This window comes from Sander lucioperca, chromosome 16 (genome assembly GCF_008315115.2).
Source record: "Sander lucioperca isolate FBNREF2018 chromosome 16, SLUC_FBN_1.2, whole genome shotgun sequence".
Classification (NCBI taxonomy): Eukaryota; Metazoa; Chordata; class Actinopteri; order Perciformes; family Percidae; genus Sander; species Sander lucioperca.
The window spans coordinates 9,706,694-9,732,530 of NC_050188.1; the positions used below are offsets into that span (position 1 = coordinate 9,706,694).

The 25,837-nt window shown below is 40.6% G+C and overlaps 1 protein-coding gene across 3 annotated transcripts; it reads left to right on the plus strand.

The window, feature by feature from the left end:
- Nucleotides 1-53: 53 nt before the first annotated feature.
- On the plus strand, nucleotides 54-24,814 carry LOC116066932 (plasma kallikrein-like). 3 transcript variants are annotated; one of them, XM_035993240.1, is made up of 10 exons: nucleotides 54-314; nucleotides 423-579; nucleotides 5,811-5,920; nucleotides 6,017-6,179; nucleotides 6,305-6,322; nucleotides 22,380-22,474; nucleotides 22,556-22,688; nucleotides 22,932-23,037; nucleotides 24,219-24,379; nucleotides 24,580-24,814. In XM_035993240.1, exons 1-10 carry the CDS (start codon nucleotides 254-256, stop codon nucleotides 24,695-24,697), a joined length of 1,122 nt encoding a protein of 373 aa, XP_035849133.1. In that variant the 5' UTR covers nucleotides 54-253; the 3' UTR covers nucleotides 24,698-24,814. The 3 variants fall into 3 exon arrangements, with proteins under 3 accessions (XP_035849133.1, XP_035849132.1, XP_031179014.1); XM_035993239.1 differs by lacking the exons at nucleotides 5,811-5,920; nucleotides 6,017-6,179; nucleotides 6,305-6,322 and adding exons at nucleotides 21,748-21,857; nucleotides 21,954-22,116 and having other exon boundaries at nucleotides 22,356-22,474; nucleotides 22,932-23,038; nucleotides 24,220-24,379; XM_031323154.2 differs by lacking the exons at nucleotides 22,380-22,474; nucleotides 22,556-22,688; nucleotides 22,932-23,037; nucleotides 24,219-24,379; nucleotides 24,580-24,814 and adding exons at nucleotides 6,502-6,634; nucleotides 6,876-6,982; nucleotides 7,730-7,892; nucleotides 8,106-8,330 and having other exon boundaries at nucleotides 6,305-6,420.
- Nucleotides 24,815-25,837: the final 1,023 nt, after the last annotated feature.

Sequence of the window (25,837 nt, forward strand, 5' to 3'; positions counted from 1 at the left end):
GGTCAGCAGAGCAAAAGTAAACAGAACACTGTTCCACGGTGTTGATCGAGAACATCAAATGTTGATTTTAATCTGGACTTTGAAATAGCCAATAGACTTTACAGGTCATAGGTCATATGGGACTGCCTATAAATTGATGGACATATACATTTGATGATTCTGAAACAGTCCTTTGACCAAGGTGCAGCTGCAGAACCAGCTCTTTTATTGCAGTTGTGTTTCAAGAATCTTTACTGGTTTCAAAACTAAGAAGATGGGAACACATTTGATCTTGGTGGGTCTGCTGTCTATCTGCAGTCTCTCTTTTGGTCAAGGTAATACATGCAGTATGTATACATTGTAATTTTACCACTTACATATGGTAGAATGTATTGTAGATGTAAGTGTGTGTCTGTGTCCATGTCCTTTTTCCATTTCTTTAGATTGTAATCAACAGCTTCTGGAGAATGTGGATTTCCCAGGAAACGACATAACATCTCTCTTCTCTCCTGATGTTGAGCACTGTCAGCAGCTTTGCACCCAGCACTCCTCCTGTAACTTCTTTACCTTTGTTCGGGCTGACTGGAACAAAGATGACAGGTAAACAACAAGCAGTACACATGTAATTAGAAATCAGTAATAAGTAAGTAATGCTTACTTCCAGTAGTGGAAAAATACTCAGATATTTTACTTAAGTAAAAGTAGCAATACCACTGTGTAGAAATAATCTGTTACAAGTTAAAGTCCTGCTTAGTTCAGTTCACTCACTTTATTATCCCAGATGGGAAACTTGATTTGCAGTGAGGAGCAGGAGATAACAAACACCAGTACAAATAAACGAAAAGACAACAATAGCGGTCATGATCTGCAATCAAACTGTCAAACTAGGCAATGCTGATCTAATATGAATCAAGATTCTGTTTCTGCATTGCCTATTTCTCGCCTCAAATGTTTTCAGAAACATATTTTAGTGTACTGTTTAGCTGTAAGTTTGTGAGCCAAAACCAAGCACCAGCTGACTCAAACTCTTTATTTTACATCCAAACAGTACCCTAACATATGTTTCTGAAGACATTTGAGGCGAGAAATAGTCAGTGAACCTTGATTTGTATTTGATTGGCGCTGCCTAGTTTCACCACAGTTCACGAGCAGTCATTGACACTGCGTCAGAGACTTCTCGGCTCTGATTGGTGGTTTTCCTTTTTTGCCATTAGGAGCACTAGAAGGAGGTAGAGGAACATGACTTTAACCATGGATGATCTAATTAATGTACTACTGTCAGGATATAGTAAGAGTTTAAACAAATCTGGCAAAAAGTCATATCATATCATAACTGTAGCTTTGATGTTCCAACCGGTAAAGTACAGCATGTACTACTGGGTAGTTTGTGAATTTCACCAGGGGATCAATAAAGTCTTATCTTTATCCATAATAATACATTATGATTTATGTGTTGATTATATTTTATATTAGTTATCTGAATATGCAAAATAACTAATGGCATTAAATAAATGCACTGCAGTAAAAAGTACAATATTGCCTTAAATTGCAGTGGAGTAAAGTATAAATATAAAGTAGCAAGCAATGAAAATACTCAAGTCCAGTAGAAGTACCTCAAAATGTAAGTGCAGTACTTGAGTAAATGTACTTGGTTACATTCCACCACCACTTATTTATTGTGATGAGTGACAGTTTTTCAAAAACAGGACAGTGAAAATGATTTTTTTAATCAAAATATTGGAAAGTTTAGTTTATTAAATGTATTTTATAAAAGGGACCATGTACAAAAATATAATAAAAAAAATAAATAAAATATGTTTTGTATCACTGCTAATATCTAATTTAATCTGTAAGTCCCTGTTGGACCAAAGAACTAATTCCACCCTAATGTCACAAAAATTGTATTATGTTTTTTAGCTGAATGCAAAAAGCAATGTAAGTTAGAGAAAAAAAAAAGAAAAAAAAGTTATTATCTAAGCTCTTCCACAGCCGTACATTCTTATCGATATTTTTAAAAACTGCTGTATTTGCTTATCATGTAATTATGGGTACTGTGCCATTTTTGTTGATTTTTTTTTTTTTTTTTTACCATTTCCAGGGCTGTACTTTAACAAACTCCTCCTACAGACCCGATTTACCTCAACATTGCTCAGTACAATCTGACCTTGGCAAAGCTAATCTACAGTTTTTGAGAATTCGTCGAACAACAGCGTGGGCATGGCAGGGCGTCAGATTTACATTGTTACACTGCATAACAGGAAGTGCTTTGTTACTAGACTGTGCATTGTCCAATCCATAGAGAGTATATAGTGGACCAACAGATCCCGTTGCTCTGGACGGAGACCAGTGAAGGATGTTAGAAGCACTTTTCCGGTGAGCGCTGAGCGTTACTGCGCAGCCTCCAACTGAAAGAGACAACATAAATGTGACGTGAGCAACCTGTCTGAAAGTTGTAAGTCTTCTGGTAGCTGTGCCAAGAGAAATCTCAATCATTCCCAATCTTGCAGAGACGGAGAGCGTAGCTATATGTAAGGAGATAACATAGGCACAGGCTAATTATTGCTATCTAAAATGCTAGTTAACATTAGTAATTAAACTTAAACAGCTAATGTAAGTCAAAACTGCCTGCGAGCTTCTCCTGTACTATACGGTAATTCCTCTACTATGCGACAGTAGGTCGCGTGGTTATGACACAACCGTTAGCCTAGTTTTATAAAAACGTCTGCTACGGAGCCATAACGTGAGGTACAAGGTAATGGAGCCTTTTATACATTGTCGTGTTTCTTTAGAAATAAACAATGGACAAAACAAATTCTTGAAACGCTTCAGATGTAAAGTTATTTGCTGTCAAAGTGAAGTCAAAATGAATGGCAGTCAATGGAATGCTAGCATCGGGTGATCGTTTGGTAGCATCAAAATGGCGCCATAGGAGGTTCGAGCTCTGAAGCAAAGCTTTCCCCCTTGGTTCAATCTGCCCCAAACTTCTCATGCTTGATAAGACTCCCGGCCTGAAGACATCTGCATGCCGATATTGAGTAGTTATAGCGTCACCTACTGACAACAGGAAGTTACAGTTCTTATACTATGATGTCCTCTTCCTAGCGGGTTTACCAGATCCACCTCAAACGTGTTCAGAAAAGCCTTAAGGCCTTGATGATGCTGTGTTTGAACGTTGTGAGTTTTTGTTGAACAGTGTTGCTGCAGCAGCATGGCAAATTTCAATATTTTAATAGGAAACAGAAAAGTGGAAGTACATTGTACAATCTGCTTCACATTTCTAATGCATGATGAGAGTCCAGGCCTGAGGATATTGACTCATAGTGCCACTTGCTGGCAACAGGAAGTCAGCCTCATATGACAAACATAATCAGATTTACATTAAATTTACATTGTATGGTCTACACTTGATATAGAGCAACATAATGCATGTTTTCTACGTGTTGTCTAATTCCACATAGTAGACACAAGATGGCGCTGCGGATAGTAGCCTCGGTACTTCGCTCCCTAGTACTTTGTTTGTTTTTGTGAGTTTATTACGCTTTCTGTGGTCTTTCACCAATAACTTTTACTGGAGACAAACTCTTAAACATCAGGCAAACCTCTACAGGAACTCTTTCTCCGGACATACACATGCAGCTACAGACCTCAATGACCTTACTGACACTGTAACATCTTACATCAGTTTTTGCGAGGGCAACTGTGTGCAAACCAAGACCTTCTGCACATACAACAACAGCAAACCTTGGTTCACTCCTAATCTTAGGAAACTGCATCAAGCCAAAGAGGAGGCCTACAGGAGTGGGGACCGGGACCTATACAAGCAGGCCAGGAACAAGCTGACAAAGGAGATCAAGGTAGCCAAAAGAAGCTACAGTGAGAAACTTAAAGACAGCCTCTCAGCCAATGACCCTGCATCAGTTTGGAGAGGCCTGCGAAAGATCATGGATTACAAGAGACCATCCCCCCACCCTGCAGAAAATCCCAGACTGGCTGACGACCTGAATGACTTTTACTGCAGGTTTGAAAAGCATCCATTATCACACCCCTCACGCACAAAAGGTTTTCCCTCAACACCCATCCCCTCCCCCCACCTGCGCTAACGATCCGCGAGAAGGATGTGTGCCTGCTCCTTCAGAAGCAGAAGATCAAGAAGGCTCCTGGACCTGATGGTGTGTGTCCCTCTTGTCTGTGAGTCTGTGCTGAACAGCTGGCGCCAATCTTCACGCAGACCCAAAAAACCCTCCATCACAGGATTAAATGACTACAGGCCTTTCGCCCTGACGTCTGTGGTCATGAAATCCTTTGAAAGACTGGTGTTGAGCCACCTGAAGGACATCACGGGACCCCTGCTGGACTCCCTGCAGTTTGCCTACAGGGCAAACAGTTTGGCGGATGATGCTGTCAGTATGGGTCTGCAATACATCCTGCACCACCTCGACTCCCCAGGGACACATGCCAGGATCCTGTTTGTGGACTTCAGTTCCGCGTTCAACACCATCATCCCTGAACTTCTACATCAGAAGCTCACCCAGTTCTCAGTGCCTACCGCCACCTGTCAGTGGATCATCAGCTTCCTGATTGACAGGCAGCAGCATGTCAGAGCATCTCATCCAAAACCCAGTCGATCAGCACTGGCGCCCCACAGGGGTGTGTCCTCTCCCCACTGCTCTTCTCCCTCTGTAAAACTCCTGAAGTTTGCAGATGACACCGCTGTCATTGGTTTGATCCAGGATGGTGATGAGTCTGCTTACAGACAGGAGGTGGAACAGCTGGTCCAATGGTGCAGTCAGAACCACCCCCCCCCCACACTCCACCCCCCTCACCATCCAGAACGACACAGTGGCCACTGTGGATTCCTTTAGGTTCCTGGGATCAACCATCTCACAGGACCTAAAATGGTCTCCCCACATGGACTTTGTCCAGAAAAAGGCCCATCAGAGGTCATACTTCCTGCGACAGCTAAGGAAGTTTAATCTGCCTAAGGAGCTGCTGACCACTTTCTACTCAGCCATCGTTCAGTCTGTCATCTGCACCTCCATCACTGTCTGGTTTGGGTCAGCCACCAAACGGGATAGGGCCAGACTGCAACGGACAATTAGGGCTGCAGAGAGGATCATTGGAACTGACCTTCCCTCCATCCAGGACCTGTACCGGTCCAGGGTCAGGAAAAGGTCAGCAAAAATCTCTGCAGACCCCTCACATCCTGGTCACAAATTGTTCAACCTCCTTCCCTCTGGTAGGCGATTCAGGGCACTGTTTGCCAAAACCAGCCGACAAAGAGACAGTTTCTTTCCCCAAGCAGTCACTCTGTTGAACGCTCAGAAATAGCCCCCACGCTCACACTGAACAAAGTCAACCACCACTGTTCTGCTCATCTACCTCATGTCTATTTCAATCCTACAATTACAATATGGTTCTTAATATATTACCATTGCACTGATCTGCCTTGCACTGTACTCTTATTTAAATCCCAAAATGTCAGTCTATTGACCGATATTGCACTATTCCTTCCCTCTCTTTTGTATAGGTTTTGTAAAATTGTAAATTCTATTGTATTGTTATACTGTACACTATTTTTTATATTCTTACCATCATCTCTGTTTTTATTCTTAATATGTTAAGTATTGTACTTTGAGAGCAAAGATTACCGGAGTCAAATTCCTTGATTGTCTACGTAAACCTGGCCAATAAAGCTGATTCTGATTCTGACAAGGAAGTGATTCAACCAGCGCTTCATCGCTGCTTGCAGCATTCATTTTATTTGTTTTCTCTGCAACTGTGATGACCAACTTTCCGCTTCAGTTTTTTTTTTTTCAAACCCCTCTATGCAGGAACTTTTTCTGCCTCATCAAAGCCTCTCCCAATGGACAGCCCACTGTTCAGGCTCCACTACAGGGTGTCACCTCTGGATTTTCTCTCAAACCCTGCAGCCAAGACCTAGGTAGACTCACAACCATTTTAAACCATTATGAAAACCATTTAGGAAATGAATGATGCATGGTCACACTCTCATTTGCTCTCTCTGTGTGTCTGCCAGAGCCTTGCCTGTCCAAGGTGTACCAGAACGTGGATTTCTTCGGTGCCGACTACCGAGCCTTGTTCACAGCAGACTATGAGGAGTGTCAGAGGGCCTGCACACAGGACCCTGCCTGTCAGTTCTTTACTTTTATAAATGAGGCCTTCAAAACAGTGGATATCAGGTAAAACTGGATCACATAATGTAACATTGCTGTTGAATCTAAAAAAAATGATAATTTTATCCTCTCCCACTCGTTGTTCACATCTTCAACAATTCTTTAACTAATGTTATGTCTTGTTCTGTTAGGAACAAGTGCCACCTTAAATTCAGCTGGCCAGTACCAAGGACACCTAAAGTAGTAAAAAAGACTGGTGTAACATCTGGATTCTCCCAAATACCACGAATAAGTCAACAGTCCACAGGTACACAAACAGTCATAGCAAACACCTCCTGCAGGTTGTTGTGCATGTTTTTTCTTATTCTATTACCTGTGTTTTCTACAGTGTGTCAGGGCAAGCTTTTTCCAAACACTGACATCCCAGGAAACGACATCGAGAATATTCCTGCTGCCTCTCCTGAACACTGTCAGGCACTGTGCTCTGCTCATTCAGTCTGCACCTACTTCTCTTTTGCCAGGTAGTCAAATATTTGGATACCTGTTTTCTCTTTTAATGTGCTCAATAAGACAGTACGATAAGTAATTAGAAAGAGCTGAGTTATATTAGCATGTTCTTTGTTCCAGCAGCTTACGTGACAGTATTTTAACTGTCCTGATGTGGTTAAATATTGGGTTCTCCTTTTCAGTCACATCTGTTCTCTGCTTCATGTTATTCAGACATACTTTTTGCAAGCTTTCATTTTCTTTCTTTCTTTGCAGTAATGACTTGAAATGTTACATGAAGAACAACAACAATAACATTGTGACCCAAGCTAAAGAAGGAGTCACATCTGGGTTACCAGCACGTTTCTGTCAGCTGGATAACAGTATGTATCACTAATATCACAACTGTTAGAAAAGACACACTTTCAGTAGACCACCATAGACCATCTGAACTGCTTTGGCTGTGGAGATCGACTAATTCAATGACGTAATGTATCTTTCCTCTGTTCTTTTTTAGCCATGCTAGCATCATGGCTCTATTAATGGCAATGGATTGGTCAGTTACTCTAGTTTTACATATTCAGTGGAATATCTCAACATCTACTGGTTGGATTGACACTGCAGTTTCAACAGACATTCATGGTTCCCAGATGATGGATCCTAACACATTTGGTGATCCCATAACTTTTGAGTTGAGGGAAATGTCTCAACATTTAGGAATGTATTGCCATGGAATTTACTCTGCTTTACTTTTCATTGCTGACTTAGCATGCCTGTTTACTCTTGTTATTATGAAGATATTTATGCTGAACAGTTACAATTACGTTGTGCTCCAAGTCTAACAACATTAGACTCAGACTGTACTTTTTCTTGTCATTTCTTGTCTGTACTTTCACTGAATGGCAACATTGTTCAATCATTTTAGAAACAATGATAAACCAAACCTCGGCCATTTTCCTCTAACATTTCTTTGAAAAAGTAACAAACTTTAATTTTAGATTTGGTTATTAGCCGATGTCATATTACAAATTCTGGAATCATTCAGCACATTTGTTTGTTGTTAGTGAAGTATTTCTGTACAGTAGTTTAGCCATCAGCAGCAGTCTAACCCTGTTTCTCTCTGCTAACAGCCTGGCTTCAGGTGGTTTATGAAAATGTAGCTTTCCCAACTTCTGTCATTCGCTCTGAGCCGATGGATGAAGCAGACACATGTCAGAGGACCTGTACTCAGGATGCTTTCTGCCAGTTCTACACCTATACCAATGACAACTTTAATGATCCCAAGTTCCCAAGGTACAGTATTCTTTATGCATGCATGTACGCAAACCTGCTTAAACATAAATATTATTTGTTGTTATGTTTTAAATAAAATTGTACCAGCAATTTAGGCAATACTTGGAAGTTATGTGACTTAATCATCAATCAGACACTATTGTCTTTATAATTTGATGATAGCTGTATGTATGGTGCATGATTAAAGATGCTGTTTTTGATTTTGTGTTCTAGGCGCACCTGCTTTCTCAAGCGTACCATCACCATGCCTGCTCCTCCTAAAGTTGCCAAACTGGCCAATGTGGTATCAGGCTTCCAGCTGAGGAACTGTAACAGTAAAACTACTGTGTAGAATGCCAATCACACAGACAGCCAGCCCAGATGCTGATTAGATCATTGGATTGCTGTTAAAGCTGTTGACTCTGTGTGTAAACAAGAGCAATACAAAATAAGGAACATGAAATTTACTGCAGTGAAGTATATGCAAGTGATATAATGCAGTTAGTACCAGTGACAGGATTCAACATACCATAAAAACAACATTATACTGGGAATTAAACAGCAAAATCACATTTACATTTGAAGTAAGGAAAAGGTCAGCAGAGTACGGTGGCCCTGAAGTGCAAATCACAACAGCAATAAGAAAAACGCGACGGCAAATAGGAAAACACGACGGCAAATATGAAAACATGACAGCGAATATGAAAACACGACAGCAAATAGGAAAACACGACAGCAAATAGGAAAACACGACAGCAAATAGGAAAACACGACAGCAAATAGGAAAACAAAACGGCAAATATGAAAACACGACGGCGAATATGAAAACACGACAGCGAATATGAAAACACGACAGCGAATATGAAAACACGATAGCAAATAGAAAAACACGACAGCAAATAGGAAAACACGACTGCAAATATGAAAACACGACGGCAAATATGAAAACACGACAGCGAATAGGAAAACACGACAGCGAATAAGAAAACACGACAGCGAATAGGAAAACACGACAGCAAATAGGAAAACACGACAGCAAATATGAAAACACGACAGCAAATAGGAAAACACGACAGCAAATAGGAAAACAAAACGGCAAATATGAAAACACGACGGCGAATATGAAAACACGACAGCGAATATGAAAACACGACAGCAAATATGAAAACACGACAGCAAATAGAAAAACACGACTGCAAATAGAAAAACACGACGGCAAATATGAAAACACGACAGCAAATAGGAAAACACGACAGCAAATAGGAAAACACGACAGCAAATAGAAAAACACGACTGCAAATAGAAAAACACGACGGCAAATAGGAAAACACGACGGCAAATAGGAAAACACGACGGCAAATATGAAAACACGACAGCAAATAGGAAAACACGACAGCAAATATGAAAACACGACAGCAAATAAGAAAACACGACGGCAAATAGGAAAACACGACGGCAAATATGAAAACACGACAGCAAATAGGAAAACACGACAGCAAATAGGAAAACACGACAGCAAATAAGAAAACACGACGGCAAATAGGAAAACACGACGGCAAATAAGAAAACACGACGGCAAATAGGAAAACACGACGGCAAATAGGATAACACGACGGCAAATAGGAAAACACGACAGCAAATAAGAAAACACGACGGCAAATAGGAAAACACGACGGCAAATATGAAAACACGACGGCGAATATGAAAACACGACGGCGAATATGAAAACACGACGGCAAATAGGAAAACACGACGGCGAATATGAAAACACGACGGCGAATATGAAAACACGACGGCGAATATGAAAACACGACGGCAAATAGGAAAACACGACGGCAAATATGAAAACACGACAGCAAATAGGAAAACACGACAGCAAATATGAAAACACGACAGCAAATATGAAAACACGACAGCAAATAGGAAAACACTTCAATAAATCACAAAACACAACGGCATTAACTTCTACCGGAAAAGGTAGGGCCTATCTAGCAGTGGACGGACCCTCCTGATTGGATAGACGCACTGTCTGTCTTTCGCGCTCCCAAATCACCCACAATCCTATGCGCGCGGCTTTGCCGGCTCGTTAAAAAAACAACAACAATGGCGGACCTAAGTGGGAGTTGGAGCGGCATCGCTGATGGCACAATTAACATTTAAATGTAAGTATATTTAGTGTTTGCCGTACATTTATTATCACCGTTAATGTGTTACATCAATGTCAAGTGTTACGCATTAATGCTGGTACAAATTGCTATTATAATTAGGTAGATACACCCCGAGCTAACGTTAAGCTAACTGAACCTCTCATTTAACATTAGGCTGTTAGCTATCTAGCTGTGTTGCTGTCTTTTATGCCTTTTGTGTTCGTAAAGTTTAATGTCCGGTGGCATTTTCATCTCTTTTTGTAAGCCGTTACTGTATATGCGTAATGTTAGCAGAGATTTAGAAATTGGTTTGTTTATCAGTTGTAGCTGCAGGATTGGAGGTAAAGCTGCACCTTGTTAACTTCACTAGCAACGTTAAATGAAAGCTAAAATGTATGAGTAGTTTCCCATGTAACAAGTATAACATTCCGTTATAGCATTTATAATGGTAAAGATCTTTTTCTTGTGTTTGCTGTATTGCCACAGCATGGCCTTTGCTAATTGACATTCAACGTACAAGTCCACGTCTCTCCATGTCATTTCTTATATCCATGAGCAGGTCTTCCTTCTCACTTCAAAAGAAAAGTAGAAAAAGTTATTTTTACCTTTTGGAAATCAATCCAAATATCGTCATAGATTTGCCAGTGGTTTAATTTACTCTTCAAATCCTTCTCCTTCAACATAAGTGTTGTTTTCTCACCTTTCCTCAGAAAAAGAGGCAGGACTGAGTATTTATTAAGATTTTTTTTAATTCATACTTCATAGGCCATTGTCTCAGGTGAGGAGCAACCCCACTTCTGGGGAACGCTGGGTCCCGATCTTCTTTGATGATGAAACCCAGCTGGACAGGATTGTGAAATACCTGTCAAACTTCCTCGACAGCTGTGACACACTCTCTGATAAAGTGTGCACCATGGTGTCTTCTGACAGGATCAAATACATCCTAAATGTGTTGCTGTCAGAGATAGGTCCACAGCAGTTCCACATTATATTCATGAAGACATTTTTTTCTATGACTTAAAGTGGCTATATGTAACTTTCAGTTTGTGTTAATCCTAGCGGCCACTTTGGACAAAAGTGGTAGTATTTTCACCACACCTGCTGTCGTAAAGGTCTTTTCTTTACAGTGCTGTATTGCCCACTGTAGATTACCAAGTTTGCGTTACCGTGTTTACACAAGTACAGGGGAAGACCTGCTCATGGATATAATAAATGACATGGAGAGAGTGAGTTAATTCTTGTCCAGTTTTGACAAGTTTAGGTATTGTGGTTTTGGATGTGGACTTGGTCCAATGTGGTCTACATATGCAAAAAACAGTAAAATCTCCCTTTATGGCATTTTCACAAATAGAATAAAGCTTTCACAAATCCCAAACTGTGTTTTTAAGACTCCTTAGCCTCTCTGGGATAATGTAGTCCAGATTTGACAAGTCTAGGTGGATCTAGACCTACTCTAATGTGGTTTATATGTGAAAAAAAAACTTATTGTGTTCTCATAAAGACAATAAAGCTTTCACAAATCTAAAAGTGTGTTTTAGACATAATTATAAATTTACCTTAATGACTAACACTCATTCAATACAGTAAGAGGTTAAAAAAACAGTTTTAAGTTCCCCTTAACTGCCAAATCAGAAGCTGCGAATCGGATGCCAACTTCAGCGTCGTGGCTGCACTAGCGTCACCAGAAGGGAGAGATGAGGAGGAGAGGGAAAGCAAAAGACAAGCAGGGAGACAGAGGCCAAAAAGAGATGTTGAATAGATTATTTGCTATATTAGAGATTGCCATTAAAAAAATAAATGCATTAAATTAACTAGTTTGTCTGTGTCTTTTAAGTTTTTGGGTGTGTATATAATATAAACTGTTTTTCAATGTTTATTTTTCCATCAAATTATGACCTGGACACAGGAAACTTCTGAGTAATTATATTCAGATGCTACCTGTTTTAATAACTAGTTAGGTATACAAGCAAAAGACATTAATGAAAACGTGTATCTTTATTATAACATTTATTCAAACATTACTATATACTGTACACAAGTATATTCAACATGAAGCGGCGATCAGACTCAGCTCCCGATGATGGTGTTGCTTCCGGACTGCAGACAGAAGGATAACGATTAGGTTAGTCCAGTAGTTATCCAACCTGTCCTGGTAAGATTAGGTTAGTCCAGTAGTTATCCAACCTGTCCTGGTAAGATTAGAATTGTATCACAAGTATATTTAAGCATACTGAAACATGAAGGTACTTCATGTAACTGTGTAGTGGTGTAGTTTCTTCATCATGGTCTTAACTGACAACTGTTGACCATTTAACACACTTACACCTACCTTTACTGTATTAGTGGGTGTTTATCAATGGAGGTATTATGACTTTTCATATGTTGGTTGTAGCCTTGTAGCTTGTGTGTTTACAGTACTATTTACCCTTTCTCACTTGCAGTTTAATGCATATCATACTGCCTGTGGTAGCTCATTAGCTGGTAGCGTTTACCTTGTAGTTGCTGATCATATTTTGCACTGCATTTGTCTGAAAGCTAGAAGCTACTGGACAATGAGCTAATGTTGCATACATGCAGTAAACTACAAGCTAATGTAAACGGTTAGCTACTGCAATTCTCCTTACCGGTAAGTGTTATGACTACTGTACAAATATGAACTCCCACGAGTTTTTAATTTATTGACATGGGATAAATAAGACAAAACGACTACTGCTTACATTAAAGCCTATCGGTGTCGGTAACATTACCTACCTTTGCACGTTGCGAGCAAAGTTCCTGACAGAATATTCTCCTCCTGCAAGCAGACTGACGCCGATTCACCATCAGCACAGTTCATAGTTCCACATCCATTTCGTCCAGTGTTTTGAAATGAGAAACGGCTAGTCCGTCTGTTAAAAGCATAGACAGTGAGGCACTTTTATTTTTTCACCTCTCCTTCCTGTCAAAAGACAGACAGTGCGTCTGTCCAATCAGGAGGGTCCGTCCTCTACTAGATAGGCCCTACCTTTTCGGGTAGAAGTTAATGCCGTTGTGTTTTGTGATTTGTTGAAGTGTTTTCATATTTGCTGTCGTGTTTTCATATTTGCTGTCGTGTTTTCATATTTGCTGTCGTGTTTTCATATTTGCTGTCGTGTTTTCCTATTTGCTGTCGTGTTTTCATATTTGCTGTCGTGTTTTCATATTTGCTTTCGTGTTTTCCTATTTGCCGTCGTGTTTTCCTATTTGCCGTCGTGTTTTCATATTTGCCGTCGTGTTTTCCTATTTGCTGTCGTGTTTTCATATTTGCCGTCGTGTTTTCATATTTGCCGTTGTGTTTTCCTATTTGCTGTCGTGTTTTCATATTTGCTGTCGTGTTTTCATATTTGCCGTTGTGTTTTCATATTTGCCATTGTGTTTTCATATTTGCCATTGTGGTTTCCTATTTGCTGTCGTGTTTTCATATTTGCTGTCGTGTTTTCATATTTGCTGTCGTGTTTTCATATTTGCCGTTGTGTTTTCATATTTGCCATTGTGTTTTCATATTTGCTGTCGTGTTTTCATATTTGCCGTTTTGTTTTCATATTTGCTGTCGTGTTTTCATTTTTTCTGTTGTGTTTTCCTATTTGCCGTTGTGTTTTATGATTTGTTGTTGCGTTTCTCTAATTGCTGTGGTGATTTGCACTTCAGGGCCACCGTAGCAGAGCAAAAGTAAACAGAACACTGTTCCAAGGTGTTGATTGAGAACATCAAATGTTGATTTTAATCTGGACTTTGAAAGAGCCAATAGACTTTACAGGTGTTACGTCCCGAAGTGCTAGGGGTATCAGGACGTAAACATAAACCAAATGTAATCGGTATTTTGAAAGGATATTTATTTAGAACAAGTTAAACAGAACTCACAATGGAAAAATGGGCCAATGGGTGCTGTGGAAATCAACAAAGGGATATAACAAAAGGAAATCCTCAAAAGGAAGACTACTACTCCAGCTACAGAAAAACAAAAGGATAAACCAAAATCTTCTCCAAGGGACCGTTCGGTATTTATGGAATGGACCACCAGAGGAAAATAGGGGAGGGTCACCCAACATTTTTTAGTCGGGGGGGGGGGTCACCCAACTTTTGTATTCATGAAAACAGCAAAATTTCAAAGTGGCTTGTTTTGTACATATTTTTCCATGTAGCTCTCAGTCTCGGCCCCCTAACAGATGGGTCTGACCGCATATGTGGAGTTTGCTGGTGGACAGGGGGAGCCTCCCTGGTGGCTCAAACGAGTAATTGCATTGTTTAAAAAATAAGTGGATAATTACGTCTGGCATGACCAGATATTTTATAAATATTTTAAATAACACAAAACAACTAAATGGTGGTAGGTAATACATCAGATTTCATATACTGCTTCAGCTTAGTAAAAAAAATATTACTTGGCTGACGATGGGAGCAGCAGGACGCAAAAAATGAAAATTACTGTTGCACTATGTCTGGACATCTTGCCGTGCCAACGTTGCAATAAAGGTTTCCTAAATGCCATGTATATAAACATCCAAGACAGTTATTTTTTTTTTTGCCTACGTCACTCCCCATACACTCGAACGGACCAAGATGGTAGCAAAGCTGATATATAGCCTCTTGTTTCACATTAGATGACAGAAACTGATGTAAGCTAAACACAAATGACATTTCATGAAACAACAGTGAACTGTAAATGGGCCCGTGTACTTTTTCGTTCATTTGATTTCCGATTTTGAAACAAAAAGAGTGGTTCGGAAATAACGTAAGACTGCTCCGGTGAAAGCCTTGTTTTCATGAGCTTCTGGGGCTAGCTGCTAACTAGCTCGGAAGCTAACATCTAATGGCAGGCAGGTTGCTAATTAACCAATGCTAAAAAGTATGGAAGTACTAGTTTCCCCTGCTTTCTATCAATATTCCTCGGTATTTGTCTTTTGGTGTAGTTTGCTAACATGCTCGTAGACATGTAAATTAAGTGTTTGCGTGCTAGCTAAGTCAACGGTCAACACCTTTTATATTGTAACGTGAAAGCTCAGGCTGCGTTAGCTTCAGCTAAACCACAGCAGCAACTTGCACTGCCCCGTTAAAATGCAACTTCAACCCTCGGATATAATGGTAATCATGTAGCGATTTTACTGTATCTAGATATCTGTATGTGTGTTCGACCTTTTGAAATACTTAGGTTAGATTAGGCGTGTTACTGTGCAGGTAATATCCGAGGAGCATCTCGCATGATTGTGAATTCTACTGAACCAGACTGAGAGACAATTTAAAGACCCTTTGCAGGTGTTTTGGATTAATTAGCTGATTAGAGTGGGACACTTTGAGCCTAAAATATTGAACCTTTTCACAATATTCAAATTTTCTGAGGGTTTTCATAAACTGTAAGCCATAGTCATCAAATTATAACAAATACAGGCTTGAAATATCTCGCTTTGCATGTAATAAGTCTATATAATTAGTTTTACCTTTTAAGTTGAACTACTGAAATAAATGAACTTTTGCACAATATTCAAATTTTTCGAGTTTCACCTGTATGCTTCTGGTTCACCTGTTGTTAATTGTTAAAGCAAAATCGACTTGGATGTGGGTGGGGCTTGATGTCAAGCCCCGCCTTCCCGCAGGCTGCAGCGAGATACACTTGGTTAAATCACCTATGTCATGGCTGTAAAAAAAACAATGGGCTTCTGTATGTTTGCTAATTGCAAACCAGTACAGAAGGCATCAATAAAATTTTGTGGATGGTCATGCCTCTTTCCCGAACTATTTTGGAGGGTCAAAAGTTTATTGTTGGCAAAGGGAGGGTCAGGTCTATTTTGTCTAAAGATCCCAAAACTCCTCCAGTGGCCCCTTAAATAAATAACAAACAGTCCCTAACTAAAATGCTTTGCAAAACAAAAACACAATGCGCACAGCACCCCTGGACCTAGTGTAACTAGACAAGACAAACCTGTTGATTACAAGACGATATCAGTTTTGAAGCTCAAAACCCTGGCCCACTTCCTCACACACACATACAACGAGACAAGCTAATCAGGTCTGACAGCTGACCTGAACTGCAAGTCAAACAGGCTATTTGAGCAGGACGTGGACTTCACTGGAGCTCCTCGATTGAGTCAGTGGTGGCATGCTGCACCAATCAGCGTCACCATCGCATATTTAACTGTGATTAGTCTCGTTCGAGATGAGCCAGGTCTGCGCAGAATCGATCACCGGTGATCAGCCGCCCAAATCACGCCGGTTAGATTTGTGTCCGACTTCGACTTGATCCCGACTTGCTCTGACGTCATGCACACGTGGGCAATGATGACCTCACTAGATCAAGGCAGCCGCAGGTTTGAGACGCAGATGTAGTTGCTTTTCACCGACTGCAAGACCCAGGTGGACCCAGGGTATGCTGGGAAATGCCTGCCTCTCGACTGATCTAACAGCTGATTGGTTCACAATCGATTCAACATGATGACATTTTATATAAACTTTTTATTGTCTTTGAATTAGAGGGATTTGAATTGATATTTGTATGATTTAAAGGCTTATTCTGTACATTTTTTTGACAACTACTCTGTCATAATTACAACAACTGGAGACTGTGTAGGAGCTGATATATGGGTCTGATAACATTTTATTAAATGGGAATCGGACCTAACAGGATGTTAGTGTTTCTGTGACTTCCTGTTCAGCCTGAAGGCTGCAGGAAACGGCTGTAATCTGTCCGATTTGACAACAGAGTTTTGTTACTGACCCCGGCTGCTGCCGCCTGCTCTCGTCCACTTTACAGTAATAAAGTACATCTCGCTGCAGTCTGCGGGAAGGCCCACATCCAAGTCAGTCATTTTTTTTTTGCTTACGTCATTCCCCATACGCTCTAACGGACCATGACCAAGACAGCCTGGTAGAATTTTTTTACTATGAAGAAAATTATTTGGATAAATAATAAATGAAAATCTTTTAATTTTATTTGAAAATTTTATATCTATAAATGTAAATGATCTGAAAGAAAACCGAATAGGCTAGTCACCAATTTAAAAATGACATGAAATTATATTTTAAAACCTTAAAAAAGGACTGACAAATAAGAAAGCCATCCGGACTCTGAACATTTACAATGCCTTACAACCTCTTTAATGAAAATTTAATGCGCCCCTTTTTCGTGTATGTATGTATGTATGCATTTAATGTTTTCAGTGTGTTTATGGATCTGTACTTGAATAATAAAGTTTTTTGAAGACAAAAAAAAAAAAAAAAGACAGCCTGGTAGCGAAGCTGATAGAGCCTCTTGATTCACATTAGATAGAAACTGATGATGTAGGCAAACGATATTTCATGCAACAGTGAAGTTTTCATGTAGTTACTACTGATTTCTGATTTTGAAATGATATCCAAATTTGAAAAATGGGTCATTTTAAACCTTGTTAATATTGATGACAATGTGTTCAAACGTAAAACGAGCCATATTTCATTTAATTTAGCCCTCAAAAGTATAATGGTGTGTTGTTTCGTTATGGACTTTCATATTAACAGCAAGAATTCAGTCACAACCAAATGTACAAAGGGGCGATTTTGCTTTAACAATTAACAGGTGAACCAGAAGCATACAGGTGAAACTCCAAAAATTAGAATATTGTGCAAAAGTTAATTTATTTCAGTAATTCAACTTAAAAGGTAAAACTAATTATATAGACTTATTACATGCAAAGCGAGATGTTTCAAGCCTGTATTTGTTATCATTTTGATGACTATGGCTTACAGTTTATGAAAACCCTCAGAAAATTTGAATATTGTGAAAAGGTTCAATATTTTAGGCTCAAAGTGTCCCACTCTAATCAGCTAATTAATCCAAAACACCTGCAAAGGGTTCCTGAGTCTTTAAATGGTCTCTCAGTCTGGTTCAGTAGAATTCACAATCATGCGAGATGCTCCTCGGATATTACCTGCACAGAAACACACCTAATCTAAGTATTTCAAAAGGTCGAACACACATACAGATGTTTAGATACAGTAAAATCACTACGTGATTACCATTATATCCGAGGGTTGAAGTTGCATTTTAACGGGGCAGTGCAAGTGGCTGCTGTGGTTTAGCTGAAGCTAACGCAGCCTGAGCTTTCACGTTACAATATAAAAGGTGTTGACCGTTGACTTAGCTAGCACGCAAACAGTTCATTTACATGTCTACGAGCATGTTAGCAAACTACACCAAAAGACAAATACTGAGGAATATTGATAGAAAGCAGGGGAAACTAGTAGGCTACTTCCATACTTTTTAGCATTGGCTAATTAGCAACCTGCCTTCCATCAGATGTAGCTTCCGAGCTAGCTAGCAGCTAGCCCCAGAAGCTCATGAAAACAAGGCTTTCACCGGAGCAGTCTTACGTTATTTCCGAACCACTCTTTTCGTTTCAAAGTCGGAAATCAAATGAACGAAAAAGTACACGGGCCCAATTACAGTTCACTGTTGTTGCATGAAATGTCGTTTGTGTTTAGCTTACATCAGTTTCTGTCATCTAATGTGAAACAAGAGGATATGATGTTTGCTACCGTCTTGGTCCGTTCGAGCCATAGACTGTATGGTTCGAGCGTATGGGGAGACGACGTAGGTTAAAAAAAAAAAAAAATGACTGACTTGGATGTGGGCGGGGCATGATGTCAAACCCCGCTTCCCGCAGCGAGATGCTCCTCACTTTACAGGCGAGGCGCAGTTTATCTTGAACGAGCCTATTGTCAAACGCAATCTGACAGTCTGCAGACCACACAAAATCCACCTTAGGGCTCAGTAAACGAGTAAGTGGCTGAACAACAGTCGAGAAGTTACGGCAGAAAGCTCTGTAGTAACCTGCCATCCCAAGAAACGAACGCAGCGCTTTACCCATAGCGGCAACTGGACAAAGTGGAATGGCACAGATTTTGGCTTCTACAGGACACACCTGTCCCTGCCCTACCTGTCTACCCAAATAGGTGATGGTAGCTTTACCAAACTCACATTTAGCCAAATTCAATGTCAGATTGGCCTGAGCGAGTCTGCTGAAGATTTGCTCTAAGATGCGTAGGTGCTCCTCCCACGTATCTACACAATTAAGTCACAATGTTACATCCCGTAGTGCTAGGGGTATCAGGACATAAACATAAACCAGATGTAGGCTAATTGGTATTTTGAAAGGATATTTATTTACAACAAGTTAAACAGAACTCACAATGAAAAAATGGGCCAATGGGTGCTGTGGAAATCAACAAAGGGATATAACAAAAGGAAATCCTCAAAAGGAAGACTACTACTCCAGCTACAGAAAAACAAAAACACAATGCGCACAGCACCCCTGGACCTAGTGTAACTAGACAAGACAAACCTGTTGATTACAAGACGATAGCAGTTTTGAAGCTCATAACCCTGGCCCACTTCCTCACACACACATACAACAACGAGACAAGCTAATCAGGTCTGACAGCTGACTGCTATTTGAGCAGGAGGTGGACTTCACTGGAGCTCCGTGATTGGGTCAGTGGTGGCAGGTCATAGGTCATATGGGACTGCCTATAAATTGATGGACATACACATTTGATGATTCTGAAACAGTCCTTTGACCAAGCAACAGCTGCAGAACCAGCTCTTTTATTGCAGTTGTGTTTCAAGAATCTTTACTGGCTTCGAAACTAAGAAGATGGGAACACATTTGATCTTGGTGGGTCTGCTGTCTATCTGCAGTCAAGGTAATACATGCAGTATGTATACATTGTAATTTTACCACTTATATATGGTAGAATGTATTGTAGGTGTGTGTGTGTGTGTGTGTGTGTGTGTGTGTGTGTGTGTGTGTGTGTGTGTGTGTGTGTGTGTGTGTGTGTGTGTGTGTGTGTGTGTGTGTGTGTGTGTGTGTGTGTGTGTGTGTGTGTGTGTGTGTGTGTGTGTGTGTGTGTGTGTGTGTGTGTGTGTGACGTCACCTGTGTGTATGTGTGCTAATCAGAGGTTAGAAAGGGAATCCCAGGTGAGAAGGGGATGGGGGAATTAGGATCTGGGAAACCACAGTTTTTCGAACTCAGCTGTGTACGAGTGATTTTAGATCTCGTCTGCTCGTTGTTAATCTTTCACAGTCAGTGTTTTTGTAGGTGTTTTAAAATGCATTTATAAAATAAAGGATTAACTTTAAGACGATGGCAGACCTCATTATTTGCAGCAGCAAGCATTGGAAATGGTTTCAAATTCCCTCCAATGGCATTTTTTCTTTTTGTGGTCAGACTGCCACTACATTTTGTTAAACTGTGGCTTCCCAGATCCTAAATCCCCCATCCCCTTCTCACCTGGGATTCCCTTTCTAACCTCTGATTAGCACACATACACGCAGGTGAAGACACACACACACACACACACACACACACACACACACACACACACACACACACACGGCTATACACGCACGCAGCAAAACGGGCTACAACAACCAGTACAAATAAACGAAAAGACAGCAATAGCGTCATGATCTGCAATCAAACTGTCAAACTAGGCAATGCTGATCCAATATGAATCAAGATTCTGTTTCTGCATTGCCTATTTCTCGCCTCAAATGTTTTCAGAAACATATTTTAGTGTACTGTTTAGCTGTAAAATAAAGTTTGTGATCAAGTTGAGCCAAAACCAATCACCAGCTGACTCAAACTCTTTATTTTACATTCAAACAGTACCATAGGCGCCGATACTATGGGTGCTCCGGAGCTCCAGCACCCACGGAAAATACTGAGCACCCAGTGCCATGCACCCGCTGCATTCATTTAAAATTAAACATTGCATTTGGTGCTAAGTGGAGCGTCTGTCATACTGTGCCTAGGCTACTAGACAGGTGGAATTGATTCTTAATTTCCCACGAAGCTGATCGCGGTTACGTGTTCATCTCTAATGGCGTTGTCCTGAGGTGAAAGATTTATTATCGAGCCAATAGGTGTGTGTGTTCGTGTCGGCCGCTGTCCATTTCCTAAGGTTCTAAAATGCAACATTGCAAACATTATTTGACTACTTTTTTTTTTTTTTTTTTTAAAGGGTGTGCGCCCGTGAGCACCCACTGAGGAAAACCTAAATCGGCGCCTATGAACAGTACCCTAACATATGTTTCTGAAGACATCTGAGGCGAGAAATAGTCAGTGAACCTTGATTTGTATTTGATCGGCGCTGCCTAGTTTCACCACAGTTCACGAGCAGTCATTGACACTGCGTCAGAGACTTCTCGGCTCTGATTGGTGATTTTCCTTTTTTGCCATTAGGCGCTTTAGGAGGAGGCAGAGGAACACTTTAACCATGGATGATCTGATTAATGTACTACTGTCAGGATATAGTAAGAGTTTAAACAAATCTGGCAAAAAGTCATATTTTGAGAAAGTTATACTGTAGCTTTGATGTTCCAACTGTTGAAGTGAAGTTTGTAAATTTACGTTGTACAGTCTACACTTGATATAGAGCAACATAATGCATGTTTACTGTGTGTTGTCTAATGCCACATAGTAGACACAAAGAAGTGATCCAACCAGCGCCTGGCACTCTCCCTGTGCAGTGTCTGATGGTCACGGAAATGCACGTCTGCGTCGACCGGAGTCGCGCCAGTGCCCCAACCTGTGGGGACGTGCGAGGGCCCGTTCATAGCTGCTTGCAGCATTCATTTTATTTGTTTTCTCTGCAACTGTGATGACCAATTTTCCGCTTCAGTTTTTTTCTCTCGTTTAAGTCAATTAGACAAAAAGCAAACATCTGCCCCTCTCTGCAGGAACTTTTTCTGCTACATCAAAGCCTCTCCCAATGGACAGCCCACTGTTCAGGCTCCACTACAGGGTGTCACCTCTGGATTTTCTCTCAAACCCTGCAGCCAAGACCTAGGTAGACTCACAACCATTTTAAACCATTATGAAAACCATTTAGGAAATGAATGATGCATGGTCACACTCTCATTTGCTCTCTCTGTGTGTCTGACAGAGCCTTGCCTGTCTACGGTGTACCAGAACGTGGATTTCACAGGTGCAGACTACCGAGCCTTGTTCACAGCAGACTATGAGGAGTGTCAGAGGGCCTGCACACAGGACACTGCCTGTCAGTTCTTTACTTTACTAGACAAGGCCTTCACATCATTTGGTAACAGGTAAAACTGGATCACATAATGTAACATTGCTGTTGAAATTAAATGATGTGTTTATCCTCTCCCACTGTTCACATTTTCTGATGCACTAGGACACGTCAACAGTGATGGTACCTGGAGGTTTCAGGTCTGAGGTTTAATTCAACCAGTGAGAAGGAAGATATTGCTCTGGCAACAGCATGGTGGCAACATGACATATGCTCAACAATTCTTTAACTCATTTTATTTCTTGTTCTGTTTAGGTATCGGTTTAAGTGCAACCTTAAATTCAGCTGGCCAGTACCAAGGATACCTGTTGTAGAAAAAAAGGCTGGTGTAACATCTGGATTCTCCCAAATACCACGAATAAGTCAACAGTCAAGTACACAAACAGTCATAGCAAACACCTTCTGCAGGTTGTTGTGCATGTTTCTTCTTATTCTATTACCTGTGTTTTCTACAGTGTGTCAGGGCAAGCTTTTTCCAAACACTGACATCCCAGGAAACGACATCGAGAATATTCCTGCTGCCTCTGCTGAACACTGTCAGGCACTGTGCTCTGCTCATTCAGTCTGCACCTACTTCTCTTTTGCCAGGTAGTCAAATATTTGGATACCTTTTTTCTCTTAATGTGCTCAATAAGACAGTACGATAAGTAATTAGAAAGAGCTGAGTTATATTAGCATGTTCTTTGTTCCAGCAGCTTACGTGACAGTATTTTAACTGTCCTGATGTGGTTAAATATTTGGTTCTCCTTTTCAGTCACATCTGTTCTCTGCTTCATGTTATTCAGACATACTTTTTGCAAGGTTTCATTTTTGTTCTTTCTTTCTTTGCAGTAATAACTTCAATTGTTACATGAAGAAAAACAACGAGGAAATGGTGACCCAAGCTAAAGACGGAGTCACATCTGGGTTACCAGCACGTTTCTGTCAGCTGGATAACGGTATGTATCACTAATATCACAACTGTCAGAAAAGACACTCTTTCAGTAGACCACCATAGACCATCTGAACTGCTTTGGCTGTGGAGATCGACTAACTCAATGACGTAATGTAACTTTTCCCTGTTCTTTTTAGCCATGCTAGCATCATGGCTCTATTAATGACATTCATGGTTCCCAGATGATGCATCTTTATGCATTTGGTAATCCTGTGACCTTTTGAGTTGAGGGAAATGTCTCAACAATTATGACTAGATTGCCATGAAATTTACTCTGCTTTACATGGACTCTAAAGCGAGAATTATACTGGACGCAGCCCAGCTGGCGCGTACAAATGTGACATCATGGGATCGCCGTGACTATTTGTACCCGCGCTGGTGCTCGTGACACTAGTTGCAGTCGTCTCCTGAACAGCGGTGGCGCTAATGAGCAAAGGCTACCAACGTTGCGCTTTCTACGGACTAGAAGAAAAAAGTAAACAACGGCAGAACTGGCTGCAGCATTGCCGTCAATGCTTCAGTTTGATTCGATGACCTACTTCGTCGGATCAAGCCTTTCATTCACCTTTTTTATAAAAAAAAAAAAAAAAAAACTCATCTTAACCCAGTAAGTTTACAAGAGAGACTTGCAGTCACTGTGAGAGTCCTGGCATCCGGTTGTCGGCGAACTCGTTCAGGCCTCCCGTTTCCGCTTTGTCGCACGCCGCTGAAAAAAAGAGCCGTGCGCAACAGCTGGGCGTGCGCCATAAATCGGACGCGCAGGCAGGATATGACATAATTTTGACGTCACGATGGTGCGCGCCACCTTGGATGCGTCCAGTATAATTCTCGCTTAAGTCTTGCTATTAAGAAATTATTTATCCTCAGCAGTTACAAATACGTTTTGCTCCAAGTCTTAAAACATTTGACTTAGACTGTATTTTTTTTCTCGTCTGTATTTCTGAAAAGACAACTTTCACTGAATGGCAACATTGTTAAATCATTTTAGAAACATTTCACAGAGCCATTTTCCTCCTAAAAATGCAAGTTTAAATAAGTGACAAACTCTCATTATAGATTTGGTTATAATCTAATATCAAATTACAAATTCTAGAATCATTCATCACATTTCTTTGTTAGTGAAGTTTTTTTGTACAGTAGTTTAGCCATCAGCAGCAGTCTAACCCTGTTTCTCTCTGTTAACAACCTGGGTTCAGGTGGTTTATGAAAACGTAGATTTCCCCGGTTCTGACATTCGCTTTGAGCCGATGGATGATGCAGACACATGTCAGAGGACCTGTACTCAGGATGCTTTCTGCCAGTTCTACAGCTATACCAATAACAACTTTGGCGATCCCAACTACCGGTACAGTATTCTTTATGCTATGCATGCATGCAAACCTGCTTAAACACAAATATTTATGTTTTAAATAAAATTGTACCAGCAATTTAGGCAACCTGGAAATCATGTATCTTGGCCATCAAGACACTATTGTCTTTATAATTTGATGATGGCTGTATTTATGATCCATGATTAAAGATGCTGTTTTTGATTTTGTGTTCTAGGCGCCGCTGCTATCTCAAGCGTACCATCACCATGCCTGCTCCTCCTAAAGTTACCAAAGTGGCCAATGTGGTATCAGGCTTCCAGCTGAGGAACTGTAACAGTAAAACTACTGTGTAGAATCACACATACATACACACACACACACACACACACACACACACACACACACACACTGCTGATTAGATCATTGGATTGCTGTTAAAGCTGCAAATGACTGTGTGAAAAAAAAAAAAAAATCAGGAACATCAGTTTGCTTTCAGTCTGCTTTAGCCAAATCAAAGACATTAAGTAAGTGTGTGTTTAATCTTTCAGTCTTGTTGTAGGTGTTTTGAAATGCATTTATAAAATAAAGGATTAACCTTAAGACGATGGCAGACCTCATTATTTGCAGCAGCAAGCATTGGAAATGGTTTCAAATTCCCTCCAGTGGCTTTTTTTTGTGGTCAGATTGCCACTACATTTTGTTAAACTGTGGCTTCCCAGATCCTAAATTCCCCCATCCCCTTCTCACCTGGGATTCCCTTTCTAACCTCCGATTAGCACACATACACACACAGGTGCGCAGGTGAAGTAGCATACGCACGACAGTAGCGCTCCTGATCTGCAATCAACCAGGCAATGCTGATCCACTATGAATCCAGATTCTGTTTCTGCATTGCCTATTTTTCGCCTCAAATGTTTTCAGAAATATATTTAGCGTACTGTTTAGCTGTAAAATAACAGTTTGTGATCCAATTTGAGGCAAAACCAAGCGCGCGTGGGCGTGTGTTCATCGAACAGTGTGGGCGTGGCAGGGTGTCAAATTTCCATGTTACACTGACAAACAGGAAGTGCTTTGTAACTAGACTGTGCATTGTCCAATCTGCCCCAAACTTCTCATGCTTGATAAGACTCCCGGCCCTGAAGACATCTGCATGCCAATATTGAGTTACAGTCATAGTGTCACCTACTGACAACAGGAAGTTACAGTTCTTATACTATGATGTCCTCTTCCTAGCGGGTTTACCAGATCCACCTCAAACGTGTTCAGAAAAGCCTTAAGGCCTTGATGATGCTGTGTTTGAACGTTGTGAGTTTTTGTTGAACAGTGTTGCTGCAGCAGCATGGCAAATTTCAATATTTTAATAGGAAACAGAAAAGTGGAAGTACATTGTACAATCTGCTTCACATTTCTAATGCATGATGAGAGTCCAGGCCTGAGGACATTTAAATGCCAATATTGACTCATAGTACCACTTGCTGGCAACAGGAAGTCAG

Excerpts from the sequence above, each read along its gene's own strand:
- LOC116066932 (XM_035993239.1), top strand. The coding sequence starts at position 254 with ATGGGAACACATTTGATCTTGGTGGGTCTGCTGTCTATCTGCAGTCTC. Across the intron at positions 22,117-22,355 it reads TTCACATCATTTGGTAACAG|GTATCGGTTTAAGTGCAACC; the intron begins GTAAAACTGGAT and ends TGTTCTGTTTAG. Across the intron at positions 23,039-24,219 it reads TTTCTGTCAGCTGGATAACG|CCTGGGTTCAGGTGGTTTAT; the intron begins GTATGTATCACT and ends CTCTGTTAACAA.